This window comes from Mustelus asterias, chromosome 23, assembly GCF_964213995.1.
Source record: "Mustelus asterias chromosome 23, sMusAst1.hap1.1, whole genome shotgun sequence".
Classification (NCBI taxonomy): Eukaryota; Metazoa; Chordata; class Chondrichthyes; order Carcharhiniformes; family Triakidae; genus Mustelus; species Mustelus asterias.
The window spans coordinates 48,201,525-48,229,383 of NC_135823.1; the positions used below are offsets into that span (position 1 = coordinate 48,201,525).

General features: G+C 50.0%; 1 protein-coding gene across 1 annotated transcript in view; it reads left to right on the forward strand.

The window, feature by feature from the left end:
• Nucleotides 1-27,859, forward strand: part of coro7 (coronin 7) — a 144,640-nt gene that overhangs the window by 13,169 nt on the left and 103,612 nt on the right. The window contains exons 4-7 of the mRNA XM_078240480.1: nucleotides 1,947-2,017; nucleotides 2,257-2,440; nucleotides 6,044-6,120; nucleotides 16,711-16,761. Coding sequence (XP_078096606.1) covers nucleotides 1,947-2,017; nucleotides 2,257-2,440; nucleotides 6,044-6,120; nucleotides 16,711-16,761 — 383 coding nt within the window. The remainder of the gene's footprint in view (nucleotides 1-1,946; nucleotides 2,018-2,256; nucleotides 2,441-6,043; nucleotides 6,121-16,710; nucleotides 16,762-27,859) is intronic.

Below are 27,859 nucleotides of genomic sequence, written 5' to 3' on the forward strand. Positions count from 1 at the left end.
TTCATAGAATCCCTACAGTGCAGAAGGAGGCCATTCAGCCCATCAAGTCTGCACCGACCACAATCCCACCCAGACCCTATTCCTATAACCCCTCATATTTACCCTGCTAATCCCCCTGACACTAGGGTTAATTTAGCATGGCCAATCAACCTAACCCGCACATCTTTGGATTGTTGGAGGAAACCGGAGCACCCGGAGGAAACCCACGCAGAAACGGGGAGAATGTGCAAACTCCACACAGACAGTGACCCGAGGCCGGAATTGAATCTGGGTCCCTAGTGCTGTGAGGCAGCAGTGTTAACCAATGTGCTGCCCTAAACCAGTGGACAGAAGACTGTCTATAGATATTATTGATATGGACTTTCAGGAGGCATTTGCTAACGCTTCTCTCTAAAGATTGTTGAGCCTCATGGATTGAAGATAAATTATTGACTTGGTTAGGAAATTGGCTGAGTAGCAAGTGGCAGAGAGAATAGGAATAATGGACAGGTATTGCAATTAGCAGGATGTGGCTAGTGGTACACCACAAGGATCTGTGCTGGGGTCCTAACTATTCGCCGTATTTACTAACAACTTAAGATGGAATAAAGCCACATATCCAAATTTTCTGATGAGACAAAAGTAGACAGTCTTGTAGGTGGAAGAATAACATTACAGAGATTAACTGAGTGGGCAAAAACTGTGGCAAATGGATTTCAATGTGAAATATGAGGTCATCCACTTTGGAGCTAAAAAAAGATACAACAGGGCACTTTCTGAATGGTGAAATTTATAACAACTATACAAATGTGAGTAGCGTTTTCAGAGCACATTTTTGGATGTGGATTGGCCTGAAACCACCTCAGCGAGACGGAAACTGTAAAATATTTATTTTTCAGTTTTGTAGCTCTATCAGGCAGGGAAAAGCCTCAAAAAGAGAAGCGGAATTGTAATAACCTTAAATTAACACAGTGTGGCATAGGTAGGCACACTACTGTGGGCCATCTTCGCTCATTTTAAATCTGAGATTTGTGTTAATCGAAGGTATTAAGGATATCGGTAAAGAGCAGGCATGTGGAGTAAGGTTCCAGATAAGCCATAGTTTCATTAAACAGGCTCAAGGGGCTAAATGGCCTCTGTTGCTAGATACAGAGTGTTGGCAGTGACATCATATAGGAACAGAAATAAGAGTTGGATTAGGCCAATTGGCCCTCAAGCCTGCTCTGGCATTCAATAAAATCATGTCTACTTTTTAATTTTGGCTCCACTTTCCCAATCAATCCCAACACCCTTTGTGTCCGGAAAACTATCTCACACAGTCTTGATTAGATACAATGATTCAAGAATCCACAGCTCCCCGAGATAGAGAATTCCAAAGATTCACAACCTCTGAATGAATTTCTCCCTCTCTCGGTTGTCCCCTAATCTGAGACCATGTCTGCAGTTTTAGACTCTCCAGCTAAGGGAAACCGCCCATCTTTGCTGATTGAGCTGGTGAAGTGTGAACTGTTGACCCTGATTTTAAAAAAAATTCATTCACAGGATGTGAGCATTGCTGGTACGGTCAGCATTTAATCCCCATTCCTAATTATCCTTCTAATGGTGGTGGTGAGTTACTTGAAAACAGCAGCGTCGCTTGCAAGGCCATTCCAACATTGCTGTGTGTCTGGAATCACACATTGGCCAGACTGGATAAAGACTGGAGAATTCTTTCCCTGAGTGAACCAAAGGGGGTTTTGTAACAATCTGGTAGTTTCGTGGTCATCAGGATTAGCTGCTTCTTCTAGATTTAATTAAGTTTGCTCAATATAAATTCTTAAGCTACTGTGGTGGGATTTGAACTCCTGTTTCTGGATCATTGTTCCAGGCCTCTGGATTATTAGTCCAGTAACATAACTACTGGGTTACTGTACCCTACATGATGAGATATGAAGTGTTGGCACTGACTATTTCCTCTTCCTTTACAGATCTGGTGACTGATTTTGATTTCTCCCCGTTTGATGATGGGTTGCTGGCAACATGTTCAGCTGATGTGATGGTAAGACGCTATTCTTGGTGAAACATCCCTTACGGGAGGGGAAGTTATTCCATTGGGAGGAAATTAGGTGCTCCATGTAATGACGTGAGGGGTTCCTACTTGAAATAGTGGGTGGGGAGTGCAGAGCCCTTACGTTACTTCTGGGTTTGCTTTGTCCTGGGAACCAGAAATATTCAATGCATTGGCTGAAAGATGGAACAAAGTCCTTGTGTTTAAGGCTGAATGTTTCTGATGGTCAGGTGAAGCTGTGGCGATTACCCGATGCTGTTGAGCAGGTATCATCTGCACAGAACGTAACTCTGGGACCAGAAGCTGAGAGGGTGGAATGCGTGTTGTTTCATCCTTCGGCAGATGGAGTGTTAGCAAGCGGAGCTGGGAATACAGCCAAAGTATGGGACCTGACTCAACAGAAAGCCCTGGCAGGTGAGATTTGAAAATGTTCTGATAGTATACAGATGCTGTAGTATTTATATAGTGCCTTTTGTTATCTCTGGATGTTGCTGCGCAAGAAAATACTGAACAATCCCAATGAGAAAACTTTACTTTTTTGTAACTTTTACGTTAACAATCAAATCAAAATCGACATGAATTAACAGGCAAATTGCAGTCAATATAACCTATAACTTAGACAAATAGCAGATACAACAAAGGTAGATCTTTCAGATTTACTGGGCAGTCCATGGAATGTATACAACACTAACTTGAACCACAAAGTCTTCGAAGCTTTGAACTTCCTCAGGTAGACCACTCCAGCTCCTTTAATTCAAAGATTTAGCCAGCGATCCGCGTCTGATGACAGCGGCTCCCAACCAACCCAAGTTTCATAGGTACGGGCTTGGCCAAAATAGTGTACTTCTGCAGAACCTCCCCAGCTTTGCTCTTGACAGTCTTAATGGTGTGGATCCACCCGTACCATCTTCACCCAAACCCACAGTAACAGCCCTGTGCGTTGTATGGCCAGCGCTGGTCAATCTCTTCCTTTTAAAATAACTGAAGCAGCGGCAGCTATTTTGTTTCTCTTTATCTCTGCTCCCAGATCCAGCCTCTGCTTCCGGATCCCGATGTACAGCTCACCTGGCTACCTTTCTCACTTCACCCCTGGGGCTGCAGCTGTCACTCTCTGTCAATATCAGTCACTGAAATCCCGCCAAATCATGGAGCCATTTTAAAAAAGTGATTTCAAGTAATCTGGGGTTTGCTGGCCAGCCTAGCATTTATTTCTGACCCTTAATTACCCTTGAGAAGGTGATGGTGAACTGCCTACTTGAAATGTGTACTGTAGGTACACCTGCGGTGCTGTTAGGGAGGGAGTTCCAGGATTTTGACCCAGTGACAATGAAGGAGCGGCAATATATTTCTAAGTCAGAATGGTGAGTGGCTTGGAGGGGAACTTCAGGTGGTGGTGTTCCCATGTATCTGCTTTTCTTGTCTCTCTAGATGGGAGTGGTTGTGGGTTAGAGGTGCTGTTGAAGGAGTCTTGGTGATTTCCTGTAGTGCATATGGTACACACTGCCGCTGCTATGTGTCAGTGATGGAGGGAATGTTTGTGAAAGAGGTGCCAATCAAGTAGGCTACTCTGTCCTGGATGGTGCTGAGCTTCTTGAGTGTTGATGGAGCTGTACTCATCCAGGCAAGAGGAGAGTATTCCATCACACTCCTGGCTTGTAGATAATGGTAAGAAGTCTGACAACACCAGGTTAAAGTCCAACAGGTTTATTTGGTAGCAAATACCATAAGCTTTCGGAGCACTGCTCCTTCGTCAGATGGAGTGGATATCTGCTCTCAAACAGGGCACAGAGACACAGAAATCAAGTTACAGAATACTAATTAGAATGCGAATCCCTACAGCCAGCCAGGTCTTAAAGGTACAGACAATGTGGGTGGAGGGAGCATTCAACACAGGATAATGGACAGACTTTGGGGAGTCAGGAGGTGAATTACTCACTACAGTATTCCTAGCCTCTGATTGCTCTTGTAGCCACAGTATTTATATGTCACGTTCTGTTTCTGGTCAATAGAAACCCCCAGGATTTTGATGGTGGCGATTTCAGTGATGGTAATGCCATTGAATTTCATATGTGATGGTTGGATTCGCACTTGTTGGAGATGGTCATTGCCTGGCACTTGTGTGGTGTGAATGTTGCTAGCCACTTGTCAGCCCAAGCCTGGATATTGTCCAGGTCTTACTGCAGTTGGACATGGACTGCTGAAGTATCTGAAGAGCTGCAAATGGTGCTGAACATTGTGCAGTCATCAGCAAACACCTCCACTTCTGACCGTATGATGGTAGAAAGGCCATTGATGAAGTAACTGAAGATGGTTGGTCCTAGGATATAACCCTGAGAAACTCTCCCAATGATATCCTGGAACTGAGTTGACTTGCCTCCAACAATCACAACCATCTTCCATTGTGCTAGTTATGACTCTAGTGGAGAATTTTCCTCCTATTCCCACTGACTCCAGTTTTGCTAGGGCTCCTTGATTCCATACTCGGACAAGGGCAGTAACTCTCAACTCGTCTCTGGAGTTCAGTGCTTATCCATGTTTGAATCAAGGCTGTAATGAGGTCAGGAGCTGAGTGGATCTGGCAAAACTCAGACTGTGCGTGTCAGTGAGCAGGTTGTTGCTAAGCTATTGCCACTTGTTAGCACTGTTGATGACCTTTTTCGTCACATGATGATCAAAATTAGACTGATGGGGTGGTAATTGGCTGGATTTGATTTGTCCTGCTTTTTGTGTCCAGGGCATACCGAGACAATTTTCCACATTGTTGGGTAGATGCCAGTGTTGTAACTGTACTGGAACAGCTTGGCTCGGGGTGCAGCAAGTTCTGAAACACAAGTCTTCAGTACTGTTGCTGGAATATTGTCAGGGCCCAAAGCCTTTGCAGTATCCAATGCCTTCAGCTGTTTCCTGGTATGTGGAGTAAATCAAATTGGCTAAAGACTGGCATCTGTGATGCTGGGGATCTCTGGAGGAGGCTGAGATGGATCATCCACTTGACATTTCTGGCTGTTTGTACCCAAGTCCACTAAGAGTGCCTAAGTTTACTGGTACCCAGGATCTCTGACACATGCCATGAGCAGCATCAGGCATACCTAAAAATGAATGATCAACCTGGTGAAGCTAAAACACTGGACTACTTGCGTGCCAAACAGCATAAGCAACAAGTGATAGACAAATCTAAGCAACTCCACAACCAACCAATCAGATCCAAACTATGCAGTCCTGCCACATCCAGCCCTGAATGGTGGAGGACAATTAAACAACTCACTGAATGAATAGGCTCCACAAATATCCCAATCCTCAATGGAGGAGGAGCCCACCACATCAGTGCAAAAGGTAAGATTGAAGGATTTGCAACAATCTTCACCCCACTCTACCATTACCAGCCAGCCAAGGGATCAGTCTAGAAGCTATGTCCTTTAGGACTCAACTTGCTCGGTCAGCAGTGGTGCTACTGAGCTACTCTTAGTGACGGGCATTGAAGTTTCCCACCCGAGTACTTTTGTGCCCTTGCCATTCTCTGTGCTTCTCCTTCAGGGCAACTTCTTCACGACAGCATACCACTGTGCCATCACCTGTGCTGTGCCTGTTGTGCTGTTGGGACAGGACTTGATGGGGGTTGGTGGTGTCAGGGGCATTGTCGTAAGGTGTGATTTTGTGAATTTGACTTTGTCAGGTTGTTGCTTGTCTAGTCTGTGAGACAGATGTTAGTAAGGAGGTCTTTGCAGGGTCAACAGTTAGCCGTTGTCATTTCCGGTGCCTAGGTTGATGGCAGGTAGTCAGTCTGGTTTCATTCCTTTGAGGTTTTCAGCAGTATGAAACAACTGAGTGGCTTGCTTGGCTATTTTGGAGGACATTTAAGAGGCAACTGCACTGTTATAGTCCAGACCAGGCATGGACAGGAGATTTCTTTCCTAATGGGTTTTACAGCTCAATTTTCAGAAAGACGTTCTGTATCACACTGGTAAGATTGGTTCAAGAAGGTTTAAAACCCTCACTGCATATTGTTTTTACTCCTAGCTCTTGAAGATCATGGGGACCAAATCCAGAGCTTGACTTGGAAGAAAGATGGCTGCCTCCTGGGCTCATCGAGTAAGGTAATTGTCACTGATCAGAGGGGCAGAGCGAGGCAGAGATGGTCCAATGTTGTCCAATGGATCTGGGCTAAATATCATGGCCCACTGATACCTGTATCACTTGCTAAAAATTTGTGGAGTTGCAGAGCTCTGCCAGAAGCTTTGTATCATGAGTTAGTTGCTGAAGGAAATGCCGAGGGTCTCCCCTCATGGTTACTTTGCCACATCAGAGTAGTTTAAATGGCCTTGATGCTTGAGGACAGACCATGCTCACTATTCCACCAAACACTTCCAATTGCAGCCAAATAAATAAAGCTTCCTTCAATCAAACTGGACCCAGTCTTCCTAATTGCTGCTGTACTTGGATCTACCTTTTTGTGATTCATGTACGAGTGTTCTCATCTTTCTGCACTGCAATATTCTGTAGTCTCACTCCATTTAAATAATAATCTGCTTTTCTATTCTTCCCAGCCAGGTAGATAACTTCATATTTCCCCATGTTATACTCCATCATATGGGGAGGCGATGGCCTAGTGGTATTATCGCCAGACTATTAATCCAGAAACTCAGCTAATGTTCTGGGGACCTGGATTCAAATCCCGCCACAGCAGATGGTGGAATTTGAATTCAATAAAAAAAAATCTGGAATTAAGAATCTACTGATGACCATGAAACCATTGTCGATTGTCAGAAAAAAACCCATCTGGTTCACTAATGTCCTTTAGGGAAGCAAATCTGCCATCCTTACCCGGTCTGGCCTACTTGTAACTCCAGAGCCACAGCAATGTGGTTGACTCTTAACTGCTCTCCAAGGGCAAATAGAGATGGGCAATAAATGCTGGTCAGCCAGTGATGCCCATGTCCCATGAATTAATTTTTTTAAATGCCCACTCATTTAACCTTTGTTTGCTGACTCCTCACCCACAATTTGACTTCCTATCTATCTTTGTATTGTCAGCAGATTTGGCTACAGATCTCTTCAGCCAGGTCATTAATATAGATTGTAAATAGTTGAGTCCCCGGCTCTAATCTCTGCAGCAGCCCATTATTTACAGTTTGCCAATCTGAAAATGACCCATTTATCCCGACTTGCTGTCTTCTGGCACCATATTCATTGTCTTTTGGAATTCCAAAAACATTACATCTAAAAGTTCCCCTTTACTGACTCTGCTTGTTAAATCCTCAAAGAACTCTAATAAATTTGTCAAACACTTTCTTTTTCACAAAAACCACGTTGACTCTGCCTTGATTGATTGTAATATGATTTTCTAAACGACTACTAAATATGACTTAATAATGGATTCCAGCATTTTAATATAACAGTTGTCAGACTAATTGGCCAATTGTTTCATGTTTTCTGCCTTCCTTCTTGAATAGGAGTGTCTTATTTGTGGTTTTGCAATCTGCTTGGACCATTCCAGAATCCAGAGAATTTTGGAAGATTGCAACCAATGCATCTATACCTCTTCCTGCAGTAACTTATTTTAATACCTTATGATGCAGACAGTCAGGTTCAGGGAACTTCTCAGCTTTTAGTCGTGTTTGTATTCCTAGTACATTTTTCTCATTGCCTTTTGCACCCTTTTCTACCGTTATCCTTGCATGGAAGAAAGAGGGAAATGGGCTTAAGAAGATGTTTTGCAGCAGAGAAATGTAGCCAGGGGCTATCAGTCACTCTCTCCAAAAGGCTTGTGAATTGGAAGCATTTTCTTTTCTGTACATGTGGTAGAGTGACCCTTTTATGGGGGAGGTCATAGACCCTAAAAGAGTCATATCAGGAGGAAGTGCACAAACCATCACCTATTGGGTGTCCGGATGCAGTTCTCTGTGGGAGGCAACCTTCAGTGTGAGCCCGGGAGTCGGTTGAACTCGATCTGTATCTGTTTTGAGCTTGTTTGTATACAGTTTATCTTTCCTTCAGTAAATGACTGTTGTGTTTCAAGGCTTCCTCATTGTGAAACCTCATGCTACAATATTGGTGTCGAGAATAAATCTGCCTACAGTTGCTAAAGTGGGGGGGAAGGGGAAAGAGTCCCTGAAAAACCTGCAAGGAAGATAAAAAGTTGTTGTCGTGTCAACTAGAGTCGAGCAGCTATGCTGCTGTTTGGGAAAATCGATCCATTTGATCCGCAGGTTGAAAGTTGGGGCGAGTACGTCGAAAGACTTGATACTTTTTGCTGCCAACGAAATATATTCTGGCCCTCAAACATTCAATCTCATAAGAAGCCTTACATCTCCGAAGGCACCGGATACAAAATACTTTGACCAATTAGTCACAGTAGTAAGGGACCACTACAATCCCCGACCCTCCATTATTATGCAGCGATATAAATTTCGCTCAGCTGTTAGGGACCCAGGGAGGTGGTTTCTGCTTTTGTCGCCAGGCTTCGCCAATTGGCCGAACACTGAGAGTTTGGTCCATCCATAAATGATAAGGTGCCGGATCGTCTCGTACATTGTATCGACAGTTTGAACATCCAAAAGAAGCAGCTTGTGGAAACAACAATTTCCCTGGATAAAATGGTTGAATTGGCTCAGATAACCAAGAGCGCTGAACAAAGCGCCTTTGAACTGAAAAGCATATAGGGGGAGGTGAACAAAATTTGTCAGGAAATGGCGGCTACTCGGAATACCAGTAACGAGGGCCCAGCAGAGCCTGAGAGAAGAAAGAGAAATCGTCGGTCACAAAGGTTTGACAAGTATTATTGTTGCAGGGGAGACCATCTCCAAGACAGATCCAAATGTAAAGAGTTCATTTGTTTCAGATGTAATCGGAAGAGCCACACACAAGCAGAGTCAGACAGAAGGCACCTAGTTTCCAGGAAAGGAAACAAGGACTCCAATGAACAAGATTGAGGAATATTCGGAAGAGAAGTCTGAAGTTTATAAGCTCAACATTGTGAAGTTAAATAAGACACTCCCCCTCCCAACGAAGTCGCCGTTATGGACGTCCCTTAACCATTAACTATGGAGGTCAATACAGCCGCAGTAATAGAACAAACCCACAAGTATTTGCAGAGAGGTCTGCAACCTCTCTCAAACCAGTCCGCAGAGAAGATTTGTGGCGACTACAAGCTAACCGCAAACAGAGCCGTTCAAATAATTCCAGGAAATTTGTCACCATTAATGCAAACAAGGGCTCATTCCAATACACGAGGTTACCTCTTGGTATTTCATCTGCTTGGGTTATCTTTCAGCGCACCATGGAAAGTCCTCTGCAAGGGATCCCCAGAGTAGTTATGTATCTGAACCATGTCTTAATGACAGGGCTGTCACCCAACGAGCTTGGGGCCAATTTAGAGGAAGTCCTCAAGAGATTCAAAGAAGCTGATGTCTGCTTGAAAAGAGAAAAATGTACTTTTCAGGCTAATTGAGGGATTTAGGATTCCGAGTTGATGTAAAACGATTGCATTCACGAGAGGAAAAAGTCGAGGCAATAAAAGTAGTGCCAGCACCGATGAGTGTAATAGAGTTGAAGTCCTCCTTAGGAATGGTCAGCGATTATCGCCATTTTTTTTACCCAACTTGTCGACCATTTTGGCACTCTTGCACTGACTTCTTAAAAAAAACAATCAATGTTGGCAATAGGAGGATTCTGATGAAAGCCTTTGACCAAGTAAAACAGCCCTACAATCCTCTACCTTACTTATCCATTTTAACCCAGGCAAGCATATCATAGTGACGTGTGACGCATCACTTTGTGGCATAGGGGCCGTACTTTCCCATAAGAGGGCATGGAACGGACTGTCACTTTTGCTTCCAGGATCTTGCCTGATGCTGAAAGGAGGTATTAACAGGTTGATAAGGAGAGTTGAACAGTTAAATTCGCTGTCAAGAAATTTCATCAGTATGTGTGTGGCCGCCATTTCATCATCATCATCTCGGACCATAAGCTGCTGTTAGGGCTATTCCGCGAAGATAAACCAGCACATTCGCCTGAGTACAAAGATGGACCTGACTGTTAGCTGCTTACAGCTATACACTTCTGCTCCTATGACTTACGGTCTTATGGTCTTATTTGCCTTCCTGAGGGTGGCCTGGTCACTCTTGGACGAGGCTCCACATTGAATTTTCTGGCCCTTCCATGGGGGTGATGTTTTTTGAGCCGGTTGGATGCCCACTCGAAGTGACTTGATGTGAAAATCATGCGTTCCAAGATCTCGTCAGCCACGCTGTGCCAAATTTTCACAACTCACGTCATACGTTTCTGCCACTGGCACAGCTTTTACAGCTGAAGATTTTCCACACTTTATCAGAATGAACAGCATCCAACGCCCTGCCCCCGGTGGGGGTGGCCCCCGGGGACCCTGCCCCGCCCCGGGGGGGCACCCTCGGGCACCCCGCCCCCGGGGAGGGGGGGGCCCCCTCGGGCACCCCACCCCGCCCCCGGGGGGGGGGGGCCTCGGGCACTCCGCCCCAGCCCCCGGGGGGGGGGGGGGGGGGGGGCGGGCCTTGGGGACCCTACCCTTCCGGGGGGGAAGGGGGCCCTTTGGGTTCCCGCCCCGCGCTGGGGGTTCCTTGTGGGCCCCGCCCCACCCTGGGGGAGATGGCCTTCGGGGACCCTCCCCCCGGGGGGGTGGTCCTCTCGCCCTGCCCCAGTAGTGGGGGAGGAACCTCGCGGAAATACATTCAAAAACAAAAAAGAACAACTAGCAGTGCTTGATTCATAACATCGAACACAACTACTTTATAATATGATCATGGGACATCCAGAAAGTATAAAACAATGCAGCTACATAAAAACATGATTCATTCCCAAAATATACTTATAGACGAGCCTCTTACATTTGTAACCTTAATTAAGTATACAAACTCAATGAGAGGTGTGAGCTTGTTTTTGTCGGGTAATCTCATTTATATTAGGTCTAATTTCAGACAAACAAACTCTCATCTCCTCATCAACACAAAGAAGCCTTTCTCTTTTCTGGTCTTTGATATTTGTCAGAGCTGAAAATCTCTGTTCACAACAAATGTCGTGAAGAACTGTAGAAGAATAGCTAATGCTCTTGAAGAGATGCGTGGATACTGTTTCTGGTTGTATATCCAAAAAGAGTTCAGTGGCATACTCCCGTGTTTCATTTTCAAGGTGCGATCACTCGAAATGCAGGCCATTTCCTCCTCATCCAATGTTAGACCTGAACAGCTGGAATTCCCAAAGGGGTCTCGAACCCAGTCGAATGTTTCTGTAGACGGCAGATGGACTTCAACCCGGATAAGTGTGTGGTGATCCATTTTGGCAGATCCAATGGGATGAAGCAGCAGTATAATATGAAGGGTACCATTCTTAGCAGTGTAGAGGATCAGAAGGACCTTGGGGTCCGGGTCCATAGGACTCTTAAATCGGCCTCGCAGGCGGAGGATGCGGTCAAGAAGGCGTACGGCGTACTGGCCTTCATTAATCGAGGGATTGAGTTTAGGAGTCGGGAGATAATGCTGCAGCTTTATAGGACCCTGGTTAGACCCCACTTGGAGTACTGCGCGCAGTTCTGGTCACCTCATTACAGGAAAGATGTTGAAGCCATTGAAAGGGTGCAGAGGAGATTTACAAGGATGTTGCCTGGATTGGGGGGCATGCCTTATGAGGATAGGTTGAGGGAGCTTGGTCTCTTCTCCCTGGAGAGACGAAGGATGAGAGGTGACCTGATAGAGGTTTACAAGATGTTGAGAGGTCTGGATAGGGTAGACTCTCAGAGGCTATTTCCAAGGGCTGAAATGGTTGCTACGAGAGGACACAGGTTTAAGGTGCTGGGGGGTAGGTACAGAGGAGATGTCAGGGGTAAGTTTTTCACTCAGAGGGTGGTGGGTGAGTGGAATCGGCTGGCGTCGGTGGTGGTGGAGGCAAACTCGTTGGGGTCTTTTAAGAGACTTCTGGATGAGTACATGGGATTTAATGGGATTGAGGGCTATAGATAGGCCTAGAGGTGGGGATGTGATCGGCGCAACTTGTGGGCCGAAGGGCCTGTTTGTGCTGTGGCTTTCTATGTTCTATGTAATGATCAATCTTTTCTACCAGTGTTGCAAGATGTTCCTGTATGAGGCCGTACAATTCATTGCTCGTTTTTAAACTTTTTACCAGTGGGTACATTACAAGGTTATGTTGCATCGCTCTTCCGAGCCAGAGCTGAAGCTTTTTATTGAATGCAGTTAGTTTGTCTGTAGTTGTGAGGATATTGTCATCGCGGCCTTGCATACTAGCATTGAGCACATTCAACCAGGAAAAGATATCGGCCAAATATGCCAGCTTTGCACACCAGTCATTGTCATCCAGTTGGTGGTACAATGGGTTCCCTTCTTGTTCCAAAAATTCTCTTAATTCGTTCTTCAGTTCCAACACCCGATTTAAAACTTTTCCGCGGGACATCCAGCGAACCTCCGAGTGCAGAATTAGGCATTGATGTTTTGATTCCATGTCTTTGCAGAGTTGAGCAAATAACCTTTAGTGGTTTTGCTTTGATGAAGTTCACAATGCGCACTGTCTGATCCAGAACCAACTTCAAACCAGCTACAAGGGTCTTGGTGATTAATGCCTCTCTGTGTAAAACAGTGAGTTGATATTACATCTGGATTTTTCTGTTTGATGAGTGCCGCCAAGCCTCTCACATTCCCTATCATACATGTCGCTCCATCCATACAAATTCCAATACAAGAATCCCATGAAATCTCAACTTTTTCCAAATACTCAGACAAGGTTTGGAAAATACCTTGTCCTCTGGTATGTTTTTCAAGTTCCTTGCAAAATAGAAACTGTGAGATTATTTCGTCATTGTGAATGAATCTGATATAGGTAAGCAACTGTGCTTTTCCACTAATGTCGGTCGATTCGTCAACTTGAATGGCAAATTTAGAATTCTTTATACTTTCGGAAACACGCTTCTCAATATTAGCTGACATATCAACTATTCTTCTGCGAATTGTATTATCAGACAAAGGAATTTCCATAACTTCTCGCTCAGCATCATCACCAAACAAAGTTTTCACAATCAAGCTGCAGGCAGGCTGAATCAATTTTTCAGCTATTGGATGTGGTTTTGTCTGTTGAGCAATCAATTCAGCCACTTGGTAAGATACAATCTGCATCTTATCTGAGACTGTCATTCGTTTTTCGAAATATGATCATTGGCATTTCTGCTGTTCCAAAAGCCTTTCAAAATATTGAACATCCTTGTTTGCCAGATTTCCATGTTTTGACAACAGATGTCTTTTCATCTTGCTTGGGACCATATTGGAATTGGAAAGCTTCTCACCACCGATCAAACACATAAGCCGAGGTACGTTTTCATCTCCAGTCCATGTGAAACCGAGACTCGGATAGCTGTCCATATATTGTCGACAAACTTTATTTTTTGGAGGTTTGCTTGGGCCTGCTACTGGTGTAGAATTAAACGACTCTTCTTCAGCACTCTGTTCGAACGGCGATTCTGGATCACAACGTGGACTCGGATCGTCCTCAGCATCGCTTGATGCTCTTGCTCTCACTTTGGAAAAAATATCTATCCATGTTTAAATGTTTCTTTGATTGTCCTTGAATCTTCCCGCCACACTTGCCATCCTCTCTCGCCGCACCAGTGTGGCGCGCCGCACCCTTTGGGAACCATTGGGTTATGCCAACTGAATTGTTAATGGTTGCGCTTGAGAACACACCTTGACTTCATTTTTCTCAAATTCAGGTCTTGGTAATAGAGTCCAGTGTGTCAGCAGCTGAATTGGTGCTAGCGGAACCTAGTATTCTCAGGAAGAATCTCAGCACTCAGAGGAGGAGAACATCAGCCCTAGTTCAATGTCGCAATCTCTTGGCCCACCTACCACTATTAAGAGTCTGTTATCCCCAGCTCAGAGAACCTGGTTGTGGAGTTGCGCTGCTCCACAAGAGTTCAGAGGTCCCCAGAGCGACTGACTGACTTTGTGAACTTTGACAAATGGCCCCTCTTTGTAAATTTCATTTTGTCTATATATATATCTGTCTATAAGAGTTTTTTGTTTGTAGTATTGTGAAATAAATAAAGGGGGGAAGGGTGTGGTAGCATGGTCCGGGGGTTTGTGGTTCACATGACGTTCTTGGGGTCTATCAGGAGGACGTGCACCGACCATCCCCCTGTTGGGCGTTAGTTGGAGAAACCCTCCAGTGTGAGCCTGGGACTCGGTGGAACGTGACCTCTGTGTTTTGAACTCGTTTGTATATAGTTTCTTTCCTTCAATAAATCAGCCTTGTGGTTCACGGCGTCCCCGCACTACAAAAGTCTTTGTCTGTAAAGCTTGAATAGATTTTTTGTATGATTGGTTCTGGACACTTTTATAGTGTCACTTATTTAAGAGAACAATAATTTTACCGGGTGAGATACTTCCATTTGACAAGTGAAGGAAGGCACAGTGAATGGGCCATAGCTAATCCTGACCAGTGGGTGGCGCGTGTTCCCCATATTTGGGATCTAACACCGCTTCCTTTCTCACTGTACCCCCTTACAACCATCTCTCTGGGTCTGCCTCCCCCTCACACTCCCTTTTTCTGGGGTCCACCTCCTCCTCCTCCCTCTCTCTCCCTGGTTCCACCTCGCCCCTCTTTTCATTCCCCCCCTCCCCCCAACCTACATACAAAGGCACTGTTTCTCTCTCCGCACCTCTTTCTGCCCCACTGTGTGTGTGTCTGTGTGTGTCTGTGTGTGTCTGTGTGTGTGTGTGTGTGTGTGTGTCTCTCTCTCGCTCTGTCTGTCCCCCTTGGCCCTACCCCGCATCCAGCTGCCTGCCTGCCCCCACCCCCCGTGTCTGCCCCCCCCCCCGTCTGCCTGTCTGCCCCCCCCATGTCTGCCTGCCTGCCCCCCCCGTGTCTGCCTCCCCCCCGTGTCTGCCTGTCTGCCTCCCCCCCCCCCCCCCGTGTCTGCCTGTCAGCCTCCCCCCCACCCCGTGTCTGCCTCCCCCCCGCTCCCCCCTCCCGTGTCTGCCTGCCTGCCCCCCCTCCCGTGTCTGCCTGCCCCCCTCCCGTGTCTGCCTCCCCCCCCGTGTCTGCCTGTCTGCCCCCCCCCCCTTGTCTGCCCCCCCCCCCGCTCCCCCTCCCGTGTCTGCCTGCCTGCCCCCCCTCCCGTGTCTGCCTGCCCCCCCCGTGTCTGCCTGCCTGCCCCCCCCGTGTCTGCCTGCCTGCCCCCCCCCCGTGTCTGCCTGCCTGCCCCCCCCCCGTGTCTGCCTGCCTGCCCCCCTCTCCCGTGTCTGCCTGCCCCCCTCTCCCGTGTCTGCCTGCCCCCCTCTCCCGTGTCTGCCTGCCCCCCTCTCCCGTGTCTGCCTGCCCCCCTCTCCCGTGTCTGTCTGCCCCCCCCTCCCGTGTCTGCCTGCCTGCCCCCACTCCCGTGTCTGCCTGCCCCCCCCCTCCCGTGTCTGCCTGCCCCCCCCGCGTGTCTGCCTGTCCCCCCCCGTGTCTGCCTGCCCCCCCCCGTGTCTGCCTGCCCCCCCCGTGTCTGCCTGCCCCCCCCGTGTCTGCCTGCCCCCCCCCCGTGTCTGCCTGCCCCCCCGTGTCTGCCTGCCCCCCCCCGTGTCTGCCTGCCCCCCCCGTGTCTGCCTGCCCCCCCCCGTGTCTGCCTGCCCCCCCCCGTGTCTGCCTGCCCCCCCCCCCCGTGTCTGCCTGCCCCCCCCCGTGTCTGCCTGCCCCCCCCCCGTGTCTGCCTGCCCCCCCCCATGTCTGCCTGCCCCCCCCCGTGTCTGCCTGCCCCCCCCCGTGTCTGCCTGCCCCCCCCCGTGTCTGCCTGCCCCCCCCCCGTGTCTGCCTGCCCCCCCCCCGTGTCTGCCTGCCCCCCCCCCCGTGTCTGCCTGCCCCCCCCCCGTGTCTGCCTGCCCCCCCCCGTGTCTGCCTGACCCCCCCCCCGTGTCTGCCTGCCCCCCCCCCCCGTGTCTGCCTGCCCCCCCCCCCCGTGTCTGCCTGCCCCCCCCCCCCGTGTCTGCCTGCCCCCCCCCCCGTGTCTGCCTGCCCCCCCCCCGTGTCTGCCTGCCCCCCCCCCCGTGTCTGCCTGCCCCCCCCCCCGTGTCTGCCTGCCCCCCCCCCCCGTGTCTGCCTGCCCCCCCCCCGTGTCTGCCTGCCCCCCCCCCCCGTGTCTGCCTGCCCCCCCCCCCCGTGTCTGCCTGCCCCCCCCCCGTGTCTGCCTGCCCCTCCCCCCCCGTGTCTGCCTGCCCCTCCCCCCCCGTGTCTGCCTGCCCCCCCCCCCGTGTCTGCCTGCCCCCCCCTCCCGTGTCTGCCTGCCCCCCCCCTCCCGTGTCTGCCTGCCCGCCCCCCCCCCGGTGTCTCTCACTGTGTCCACACCCCCACCTGAACTCTCTTGCTCTCTCTATCCACCTCACAGACTCTGTGGACTACAGCTGTTCAAGAAGGCAACCAACCACTACATTCTCGAGGGCAATTAGGCATGGATAATTAATGCTGGCCTAGCCAATGATGCGTACATCCCATGAATACATTTTTTAAAACTTGTACCTGATAAATGTTGCCCAGTCTCTGGATATATGTGATTACCTGAACCAAATGGTCTATTTGTGGCGTTTTGTTTGTTGCTATAGATGTTAAACAATGTCTCTTGCTCAAAATGTGGACAAACCCATCTTTTTTAATTGTAGTGATGTTCCCTTGTTTATTAGGATAAGAAGCTGCGAGTTTACGATCCAAGAGCCACGTGCTCAGCTGTGCAGGTAATCTTCACTTCCTCTAACCTGGTTCTTCAGTGTGGGTTGTGTGTGTGGAGGGGGAATGTTGTGGAATCTTTTTTTTTGATACTGGACTGAAGAGTGGCAAATGTTGCAGAGCCTAATAATACTGGCACCCTTGAACAGCATGTAGTGGAGCCATGGTGTGGAAGCTTAAACTGTATAGAAGGTACAGACTGAATGTTAATGAATGGGGAACTCTCGGGGAGGTCATGGTGATCGCTGCATGTGTTTATTATTTTAGCAGAGGTCAGTACAGCAGTTCAAAGTTTGGCTTCAATCCACCCCTCCCCCCGCCTCCGACCACCACCGAAGCACATTGGTATAGATACATTGAGGAGGCAATGGCCTAGTGGTATTATCACTAGGCTAATGTTCTGGGGACTCGGGTTCAAATCCCATGGCTGATGTTGGAATTTAATTTCAATAAAACAAAATCTGAAATTGAGAACCTACTGATGACCAACCATTGTCGATTGTTGGAATAAAACATCTGGTTCACTAATATCCTTTAGGGAAGGAAATCGGCCATCCTTACCTGGTCTGGCCCACATGTGACTCCAGAGCCATAGAGATGTGGTTGACTCTCAACTGCCCTCAGGCAATTAGGGATGGGCAATAAATGCTGATGTGGAGATGCCGGCGTTGGACTGGGGTGAACACAGTAAGAGTTTTAACAACACCAGGTTAAAGTCCAACAGGTTTATTTGGTAGCAAATACCACAGCTTTCGGAGCGCTGCTCCTTCGTCAGATGGAGTGGAAATCTCTAACAAGCGCTTGCTACAGCTGTCTTCGGAATGTCTGAAGGGACAATGTCGAGTGACCTTTACTCTGTATCTAGCAGTGTTGTACCTACCATGAATGTGTTTGATGGCCATGATGTGGAGATGCCGGCGTTGGACTCGGGTAGGCACAGTAAGTAGTCTGACAACACCAGGTTAAAGTCCAACAGGTTTATTTGACAGCACAAGCTTTCGGAGTGTCGCTCCTTCTTCAGGTGAGTGAGGAGATGTGTTCACAAACGGGGCATATAAAGACACAAACGCGATTTGCCTCCCCTCCCATTTCCACTCCATCTGATGAAGGAGCAGCGCTCCGAAAGCTATGGTATTTGCTACCAAATAAACCTGTTGGACTTTAACCTGGTGTTAAAACTCTTACAATAAATGCTGGCCAGCCAGCGACATCCCATGTCCCACGAATGAATAAAAAAAGATGCATGCACTGCAACAACTTATGAAGGTTCCTTTTGACAGCACCTTCCAAACTTGCAACCTCTACCATCTCGGAGAACGGGGGCAGCAGGAGCATGGGAACTGCTCCAACTGCAATTTTCCGTCCTGGCCATATCTTGGATAAATATTGTCGTATCTTCACTGTCGCTAGGTCAAAATCCTGAAACAACCTTCCTAACAGCATTGTGGATGTACCTACACCAGCTGGACTGCAGATGACTCAACCACTACCATCTCCGGGGTGGTTTGGGATGAGTAGTAAATGCTGGTCTTGCCAGCCAGGTCCACTTCCCATTAATGAATAAAGATATCCTCATTTTTTTTTCCATCGTGTATGAATGGATTGAGTAGAGAAGGATCAGAAGAAAGAACATGAAACTACGGCACATTTTTTTGGTCCATCACTGTGCCACAACCTTCATGCTTCACAAATTGGGTGAATTTTGAATTCACCGAGTTGGGAATTATTAGCGATGCCAACCATAATCCATTATTAGCACTGAACACCATGTGTGTTGCCCAAAATTGGTTAAATACGGCATAATCTGTTGTCCCATCAAACGCAGTAAGAAGTCTCAAGTTAACTTGCGCTTGGCCCTCTCTCCACTCACATTGTCTGTACCTTTAAGACTTGATTACCTGTAAAGACTCGCATTCCAACCATTATCTTGCAAATTGAGTTTGTGTCTTTATATGCCCCGTTTGTGAACACATCTCCTCACTCACCTGAAGAAGGAGCAGGGCTCCGAAAGCTTGTGCTGTCAAATAAACCTGTTGGACTTTAACCTGGTGTTGTGAGACTTCTTACTGTGCCGACCCGAGTCCAACGCCGGCACCTCCACATCATGGCCATCAAACACATTCATGGTAGGTACAACACTGCTCGATACAGAGTAAAGGTCACTCGACATTGTCCCTTCAGACATTGCGAAGACAGCTTGTAGCATGGACTTGTTAGAGAGTAAAGGTCCCTCGACACTGATTTTTGTTCGGGTATCAAGGGATGTGGATGTCCTCCCCTCCGAACCCCCCTGATCTGGGGCGCTGATGGCTTGGTTTGTTTCTATTGCCAATGGGAAATGTTGATTTTGGCACTGACCCAGAGATGAAAGGGTTGAAGCAGCTGCCACGCAGTCACAAGGTGGGGCTCACTCTGACTAAGTCCACGCAGCAGAATTTAAGCCAACAAGATCTCTTCATGTCCTACACCGCTGTGTGCCAGGGCTGTGGGTAACTGAGCTGTTTGAAATACAGATTCTGGAGTTGGTTGTGTGTCAGTAATGTGAATGGCCTTGTGTTTTTCCAGGGGCCCAGTGGATATGTTGTAATAATTAGAAAATTGCATCATGAGTCTCCCCTGCTCCCCGCCCCCCCACCTCCTTTCCCTCTCCCAGGCAGTGGTTTGTGAAGATGTGTTCCTGTGCCAAACACCTGGCTTGTATTAGGACTCACGGCTGAGTTCCATCCACTGAATGCCAATGACCTCCTCCCTCCTGCCGTTAAAGGCTGAACGCTGCTTCTCATGAGAACTTCCCACAGTCACAGATTCGAGGCACAAACCTTTGGAAAGGTCCCGATCTTCCAGTTCTCATGATAAGGGGTCCTCTGTTAGATTTTGGTTGTTAGTTTTATGGTTGGAAAGGGGCACAGATCTATTGGGCACAGGGAACTGAACCACGTCACTGAAGTGACTCACACTTCAATCCAAGCGCTGAATATGACCTCCCCTCCCTTCTCCACCCTCCTCTCCTCCCCTCCCCCTTCCGCCTCCTCCCCTCATCCTTCCGCCTCCTCCCCTCATCCTTCCGCCTCCTCCCCTCATCCTTCCGCCTCCTCCCCTCATCCTTCCGCCTCCTCCCCTCATCCTTCCGCCTCCTCCCCTCCCCCTTCCGCCTCCTCCCCTCCCCCTTCCGCCTCCTCCCCTCCCCCTTCCGCCTCCTCCCCTCCCCCTTCCGCCTCCTCCCCTCCCCCTTCCGCCTCCTCCCCTCCCCCTTCCGCCTCCTCCCCTTCCGCCTCCTCCTCTCCCCCTTCCGCCTCCTCCCCTCCCCCTTCCGCCTCCTCCCCTCCCCCTTCCGCCTCCTCCCCTCCCCCTTCCGCCTCCTCCCCTCCCCCTTCCGCCTCCTCCCCTCCCCCTTCCGCCTCCTCCCCTCCCCCTTCCGCCTCCTCCCCTCCCCCTTCCGCCTCCTCCCCTCCCCCTTCCGCCTCCTCCCCTCCCCCTTCCGCCTCCTCCCCTCCCCCTTCCGCCTCCTCCCCTCATCCTTCCGCCTCCTCCCCTCATCCTTCCGCCTCCTCCCCTCCCCCTTCCCCCCCCTCCCCCTTCCGCCTTCCTCCCCTCCCCCTTCCGTCTCCTCCCCCTTCCGTCTCCTCCCCTCCCCCTTCCGTCTCCTCCCCTCCCCCTTCCGCCTCCTCCCCTCCCCCTTCCGCCTTCCTCCCCTCCCCCTTCCGCCTTCCTCCCCTCCCCCTTCCGCCTTCCTCCCCTCCCCCTTCCGCCTTCCTCCCCTCCCCCTTCCGCCTTCCTCCCCTCCCCCTTCCGCCTCCTCCCCTCCCCCTTCCGCCTTCCTCCCCTCCCCCTTCCGCCTCCTCCCCTCCCCCTTCCGCCTCCTCCCCTCCCCCTTCCGCCTCCCTCCCCTCCGCCTTCCGCCTTCCTCCCTTCCGCCTTCCGCCTTCCTCCCCCTTCCGCCTTCCTCCCCTCCCCCTTCCGCCTTCCTCCCCTCCCCCTTCCGCCTTCCTCCCCTTCCGCCTTCCTCCCCTCCCCCTTCCGCCTTCCTCCCCTCCCCCTTCCGCCTTCCTCCCCTCCCCCTTCCGCCTTCCTCCCCTCCCCCTTCCGCCTTCCTCCCCTCCCCCTTCCGCCTTCCTCCCCTCCCCCTTCCGCCTTCCTCCCCTCCCCCTTCCGCCTTCCTCCCCTCCCCCTTCCGCCTTCCTCCCCTCCCCCTTCCGCCTTCCTCCCCTCCCCCTTCCGCCTTCCTCCCCTCCCCCTTCCGCCTTCCTCCCCTCCCCCTTCCGCCTTCCTCCCCTCCCCCTTCCGCCTTCCTCCCCTCCCCCTTCCGCCTTCCTCCCCTCCCCCTTCCGCCTTCCTCCCCTCCCCATTCCGCCTTCCTCCCCTCCCCCTTCCGCCTTCCTCCCCTCCCCCTTCCGCCTTCCTCCCCTCCCCCTTCCGCCTTCCTCCCCTCCCCCTTCCGCCTTCCTCCCCCTCCCCCTTCGGCCTTCCTCCCCTCCCCCTTCCGCCTTCCTTCCCTCCCCCTTCCGCCTTCCTCCCCTCCCCCCTCCGCCTTCCTCCCCTCCCCCTTCCGTCTCCTCCCCTCCCCCTACCGCCTCCTCCCCTCCCCCTTCCGCCTTCCTCCCCTCCCCCTTCCGCCTCCTCCCCTCCCCCTTCCGCCTCCTCCCCTCCCCCTTCCGCCTCCTCCCCTCCCCCTTCCGCCTCCTCCCCTCCCCCTTCCGCCTCCTCCCCTCCCCCTTCCGCCTCCTCCCCTCCCCCTTCCGCCTCCTCCCCTCCCCCTTCCGCCTCCTCCCCTCCCCCTTCCGCCTTCCTCCCCTCCCCCTTCCGCCTTCCTCCCCACCCCCTTCCGCCTTCCTCCCCACCCCCTTCCGCCTTCCTCCCCACCCCCTTCCGCCTTCCTCCCCTCCCCCTTCCGCCTTCCTCCCCTCCCCCTTCCGCCTTCCTCCCCTCCCCCTTCCGCCTTCCTCCCCTCCCCCTTCCGCCTTCCTCCCCTCCCCCTTCCGCCTTCCTCCCCTCCCCCTTCCGCCTTCCTCCCCTCCCCCTTCCGCCTTCCTCCCCTCCCCCTTCCGCCTTCCTCCCCTCCCCCTTCCGCCTTCCTCCCCTCCCCCTTCCGCCTTCCTCCCCTCCCCCTTCCGCCTTCCTCCCCTCCCCCTTCCGCCTTCCTCCCCTCCCCCTTCCGCCTTCCTCCCCTCCCCCTTCCGCCTTCCTCCCCTCCCCCTTCCGCCTTCCTCCCCTCCCCCTTCCGCCTTCCTCCCCTCCCCCTTCCGCCTTCCTCCCCTCCCCCTTCCGCCTTCCTCCCCTCCCCCTTCCGCCTTCCTCCCCTCCCCCTTCCGCCTTCCTCCTCTCCCCCTTCCGCCTTCCTCCCCTCCCCCTTCCGCCTTCCTCCCCTCCCCCTTCCGCCTTCCGCCCCTCCCCCTCCCCGCCTTCCGCCCCTCCCCCTCCCCGCCTTCCGCCCCTCCCCCTCCCCGCCTTCCGCCCCTCCCCCTCCCCGCCTTCCGCCCCTCCCCCTCCCCGCCTTCCGCCCCTCCCCCTCCCCGCCTTCCGCCCTCCCCGCCTTCCGCCCCTCCCCCTCCCCGCCTTCCGCCCCTCCCCCTCCCCGCCTTCCGCCCCTCCCCCTCCCCGCCTTCCGCCCCTCCCCCTCCCCGCCTTCCGCCCCTCCCCCTCCCCGCCTTCCGCCCCTCCCCCTCCCCGCCTTCCGCCCCTCCCCCTCCCCGCCTTCCGCCCCTCCCCCTCCCCGCCTTCCGCCCCTCCCCCTCCCCGCCTTCCGCCCCTCCCCCTCCCCGCCTTCCGCCCCTCCCCCTCCCCGCCTTCCGCCCCTCCCCCTCCCCGCCTTCCGCCCCTCCCCCTCCCCGCCTTCCGCCCCTCCCCCTCCCCGCCTTCCGCCCCTCCCCCTCCCCGCCTTCCGCCCCTCCCCCTCCCCGCCTTCCGCCCCTCCCCCTCCCCGCCTTCCGCCCCTCCCCCTCCCCGCCTTCCGCCCCTCCCCCTCCCCGCCTTCCGCCCCTCCCCCTCCCCGCCTTCCGCCCCTCCCCCTCCCCGCCTTCCGCCCCTCCCCCTCCCCGCCTTCCGCCCCTCCCCCTCCCCGCCTTCCGCCCCTCCCCCTCCCCGCCTTCCGCCCCTCCCCCTCCCCGCCTTCCGCCCCTCCCCTCCCCGCCTTCCGCCCCTCCCCCTCCCCGCCTTCCGCCCCTCCCCCTCCCCGCCTTCCGCCCCTCCCCCTCCCCGCCTTCCGCCCCCGAACCCTGATCTGATTGAATGGTGGAGCTAGTTTGAGTGGCTGAATGGCCTTTTCCAGATTTGGGTATGTTGCAGTGTGTGTTTGCATCATTGGATAAGAGGAGTGGGTGATTTTGCCGCTGGGAGTGGGGCAAATTGGGAGGGGTCGTAAATTTGCATTTGGGGTTTAAGTGAATAAGGTGAGGTGCTGAGTGAGGAATGTGGCTGGAGCTGTTATGATCACATCGCGCATGATAAATCTTTAGGTAAAGTTTACCGCAGTGCAGAGTTTTACCAGATGTCTGAATGTTTACCTTTGGCAGCAGCCTCTGAGTAAACTAAACCTAACTATCTGCTCTGGATGCTGGAAGAGGTTGAGGCCTCGTGGGTTAATAGCACGCAAATCTGATTTTTTTTTCTCATTATATTGGCCAAGCCCTTGCAAGAGCTCTCTGTGCAGCCCTGACTCTGGGCTGACATTGCACAGTGCTCACTCCTTGGCCCGGAAGCGTTGTCATGGAAATCACTGAGGGAAACAGGCTTGGCTAGCCTTGGAATGTATGGTATTTTGGGCAGTGCTGGATATAAGAGTTCCCTATATAAACAATCATCATTTTGGCTGTGGTGGAGCCCCTACCCCAGGACGTTCTTATAATGGAGTTTGTTACTTCAGCCCCTCAGTAGTTAAATTCGGCCTTAATTGTAATTTGTACAATTAGAACATTCCATAGAGATCTGCCACATCTCACTCACTCAGAGTCAGTCTCCACAACCTCTGAATCTCCGCTCCCATGTGTTTGTGGGTTTGTGATCTGTCTCACCCTTTAACTGCTTCAGTCACCTTGGGTACCCCAGATTCCACCAAGTCTTGGGAGTGGAGGTTGCAGTAAGGCAGAATGAATATATTGAGCTCAAAGATGGCCAGAATTCCCACCTCAGCAAGAGCTGCTGACATTGTCAGAATCTGGGACTCTCTCCCTCTTTGCCTTACACAGGACCGTGCGGTCTCCTGAACTGGTTTCAATCACCTGATGTGGCCAGAAGGGAAGTTTCCAGAGTTATCTTTCCTTTACTGGCCCTGGCTTTTCTCCTCTGTGGAGAGGAGACAGACAGACAGGGAGAGGGAGGTGTAACCAGAGTCTCTTCCCCTGCCTGTCAATATGTTTATAAGATGGGTTAGAGTCAGAGAGAGTCAAACTACCTAAAGTTGAGCACCAATTTCCGGATGCTGTGGTTGACAGAGTCCAGGCCTATTAGAGGGGCCCAACCCCACCACAAGGGTTGTTTTATGTAATTTTAAAAACATTGTGTGGATAATGGTAGACATTGAGTGAAGTGGGAGTTCAGCAGGTAGTTGTCACACACAGAGGCAGGCATTTATCCAAAGTTTATTTTTTCCATCTCTGCTGTATTCGTTTAAAGTAACTTCTTCAGAACACTACAGTCAAACTGGAAAAAAAAAACTATATGAAACAGCCCTTTGTGCAGTTATTAAATCAATGCATTCAGGGTTGGTTGGAAAATGTCTAAAGAAAGAGTCCTTTACTTGCTAATATTTTGATTGAAAACATGTAAATTAGGAGCAAGAATAGGCCACTTGGCCCCTCAAACCTGCTTTGCCATTCAATGAGATCATGGCTGATTTCATTTTAACCTCAACTTTGCATTCCTGCCTACCCCCGATAACCTTTCACCTCACTGCTTATCAATTATCTACTTCTGCCTTAAAGAAATTTCAAGACTCTGCCCCAACCACCTTTTGAGGAAGAGAATTCCAAAGTCTCTCAATCCTCTGAGAGGGTTTCCTCATCTCTGCCTTAAAGAGGTGACCGCTTTCTTTTAGACAGTGGCCCCTAAATTCTCCCAGGAGAGGAAACATCCTTTCCACATTTACCCTGTAAGTCTCCTCAGGATCTTGTAAGTTTCAATAAAGTCACCTCTTATCACCAGCAGATATAAGCTTAATCTGTCCAAGATCACCATTCCATTCCGGTATTAGTCTAGTAAACCTTCTCTGAATTGCTTCCAATGCATTTACATCTTTCCTTAAATAAGACCAATATTGTCCTCCGTATTCCAGAGAATACTGTGTTCTCGCCATTGCCCTGTATAACTGTAGCATAATCTCCCTACTCTTGTATTTAGTCCTCCTAACAATAAGCAATAACGTTTGATTAGCTTTGCTAATTACTTGCTGCACACTAACTTTACTGATTCATGTGCGTGGATACTTAATCCCTCTATATCTCGGAGCTCTACAATCTCTCTCTATTTGCGTAATATGCTTTTTATTTGTTCTGCCAAAATAGACAACTTCACATTTTCTCACATTATATTCCACTTGCCAGAAATTTGCCCACTCACCTAACCTATTTATATCATTTTCTTAGCTCCTTATGTCCTCTTTACAACTTATTTCCCTACGTATTTGTGTCATCAGCAAATTACCATGCAAATCATTGTAAAGAGTTGAGGCCTGAACACTGATCCTTGTGACACACCACTTGTCACACCCTGCCAACCAGAAAATGATCCATTTATGCCAACTTTGTTTCCTATTAGCGAGCCAATCTTCTATCCATGCCAATGTTACACCCTACACCATGAGCATTTATTTTCCTCAATAATCGTTGATGAGGCACCTTATCAGATGCTTTCTGAGAATCTAAGTACAGTACATCTTCTTTATCCAAAGCACCTGTTACTATTTCAAAGAACAAAGAACAGTACAGCACAGGTACAGGCCCTTTGGCCCTCCAAGCCTGCACTGATCACATTTATCTATTAGACCAACTGCTTATATCCCTCTATCCCCCGTTTGTTCATATGTCTATCAAGATTAGTCTTAACTGTGGCTAACGTAACTGCCTCAACCACCTCACTTGGCGGTGCATTCCAGGCCCCCACCACCCTCTGTATAAAAAAATAAACTTCCCCCACACATCTCCACTGAACCTTTTCCCCCCTTATCTTTAACTTGTGTCCCCTTGTAATTGTCATTTCTGCCCTGGGAAAAGGCTTCCAATTGTTCACCCTATCTATATCTCTCATAATTTCATAGACTTCTATCAGGTCGCTCCTCAGCCTTTGTCCTTCCAGGGAGAACAATCCCAGTTTATTCAATCTTTCCTCATAGCTGATACCCTCCATACCAGGCAACATCCTGGTAAACCTTTTCTGTAGTCTCTCCAAAGCCTCCATGTCCTTCTGGTAGTGTGGTGACCAGAATTGGACACAGTATTCCAAATGTGGTCTAACCAACGTTTTATATAACTGTAACATAATTTGCCAACTTTTGTACTCTATGCCCTGTCCAATGAAGACGAGCATGCCATAATGCTTTCTTCACCGCCTTTTCCACCTGTGCTGCCACTTTTAAGGATCTGTGGACCTGTACTCCCAGATCTCTCTGTGTGTCTATGCTCCTGATGGTTCTGCCATTTATTTTATAGCTCCCACCTGAATTGGATCTACCAAAATCCATCACCTCGCATTTGTCTGGATTAAATTCCATCTGCCATTTCTCCGCCCAATTTTCCAGCGTATCTTTATCCAATTGTACTCTCTGACAATCTTCAACATTATCCACAGCTCCGCCAATCTTAGTATCATCCGCAAACTTACTAATCGGACCAGCTACGTTTTCTTCCAAGTCATTTTTATATATATAATATATATGTATATATTACAAACAGCCGAGATCCCAGCACTGATCCCTGCAGAACACCACTAGTTACAGACCTCCATTCAGAAAAACGCCCTTCCACTGCTACCTCTGTCTTCTATGGCTAAACCAGTTCTGAATCCATCTCGCTAGTTCACCCCTGATCCCGTGAGATTTAATCTTTTGCACCAGCCTGCCATGAGGGACCTTGTCAAATGCTTTACTAAAGTCCATGTAGATAACATCCACAGCCCTTCCCTCGACAATCATTTTTGTCACCTCCTCAAAAAACTCAATTAAATTAGTGAGACATGACCTCCCTGGTACAAAACCATGCTGTCTGTCACTAACAAGACCATTCAGTTCCAAATGTGTATAGATCCTATTCCCAAGATCTTCTCCAACAATTTCACTATCACTGACGTCAAGCTCACTCCATGGTTATACATAATTTCCATTTCACAAACCACATTGACAATGCATGATTACCTTGAAATTATCTCAGTACTCTGTTATAACTTATTTAATAATAACTTCAAACATTTTCCCTATGAAAGATGTTAAGCTAATTGGCCTATAGTTTCCTGCTTTCTGTCTCCCTTTTTGAATTAAAGATTTAGATTAGCTCTTTTCTTGAGTTCCTCCCTCTCTTCCAATTCCTGATTTTACATCCATTTCTGGGCCATTACTTGTATCCTCTGGGTGAAGGCTGATGAAAAATACATCTGCTAACTCCTTATTTTCCATTAGTCACTCCCCAAATTCACTTTCTATAGGACTAATGCTCACTTTAACTCTTATTGTTTTAAAATATAGAAATTCTTACTGTTTTTATATTTCTAGCTTTATATGGTTTTTCTTTAAGTTTGATACCATCTACCCTTTTAGTTAATCATCGATGGTGGATCCTCCCTTGAAATGTTTTATTTTCTTGTTGGAACATAACTATTTTGAAATGTCTGCCACTTTTGACTTATCCCTTAATGTTAATTGCTCTGGTTTCATGCCCTCATAATTGCCCTTGTTTAAGTTTAAAATCGTGGTCTTAGACCCACTCTTTTCTCCCTCAAATTGAAAGTAAATTTCATACTGTTACCTACGGGTGCCTTCATTTTGAGGTGATTAATACTGTAATCCAATTGCACAATACCCGGTCTAGTATAACCTGTTCCCTGGTTGGCTCTAGAACGTGCTGATCAAAGAACTGATCCTGAAAACATTCTCTGAATTTGTTAAATAATGCTACCTTTGCCCAT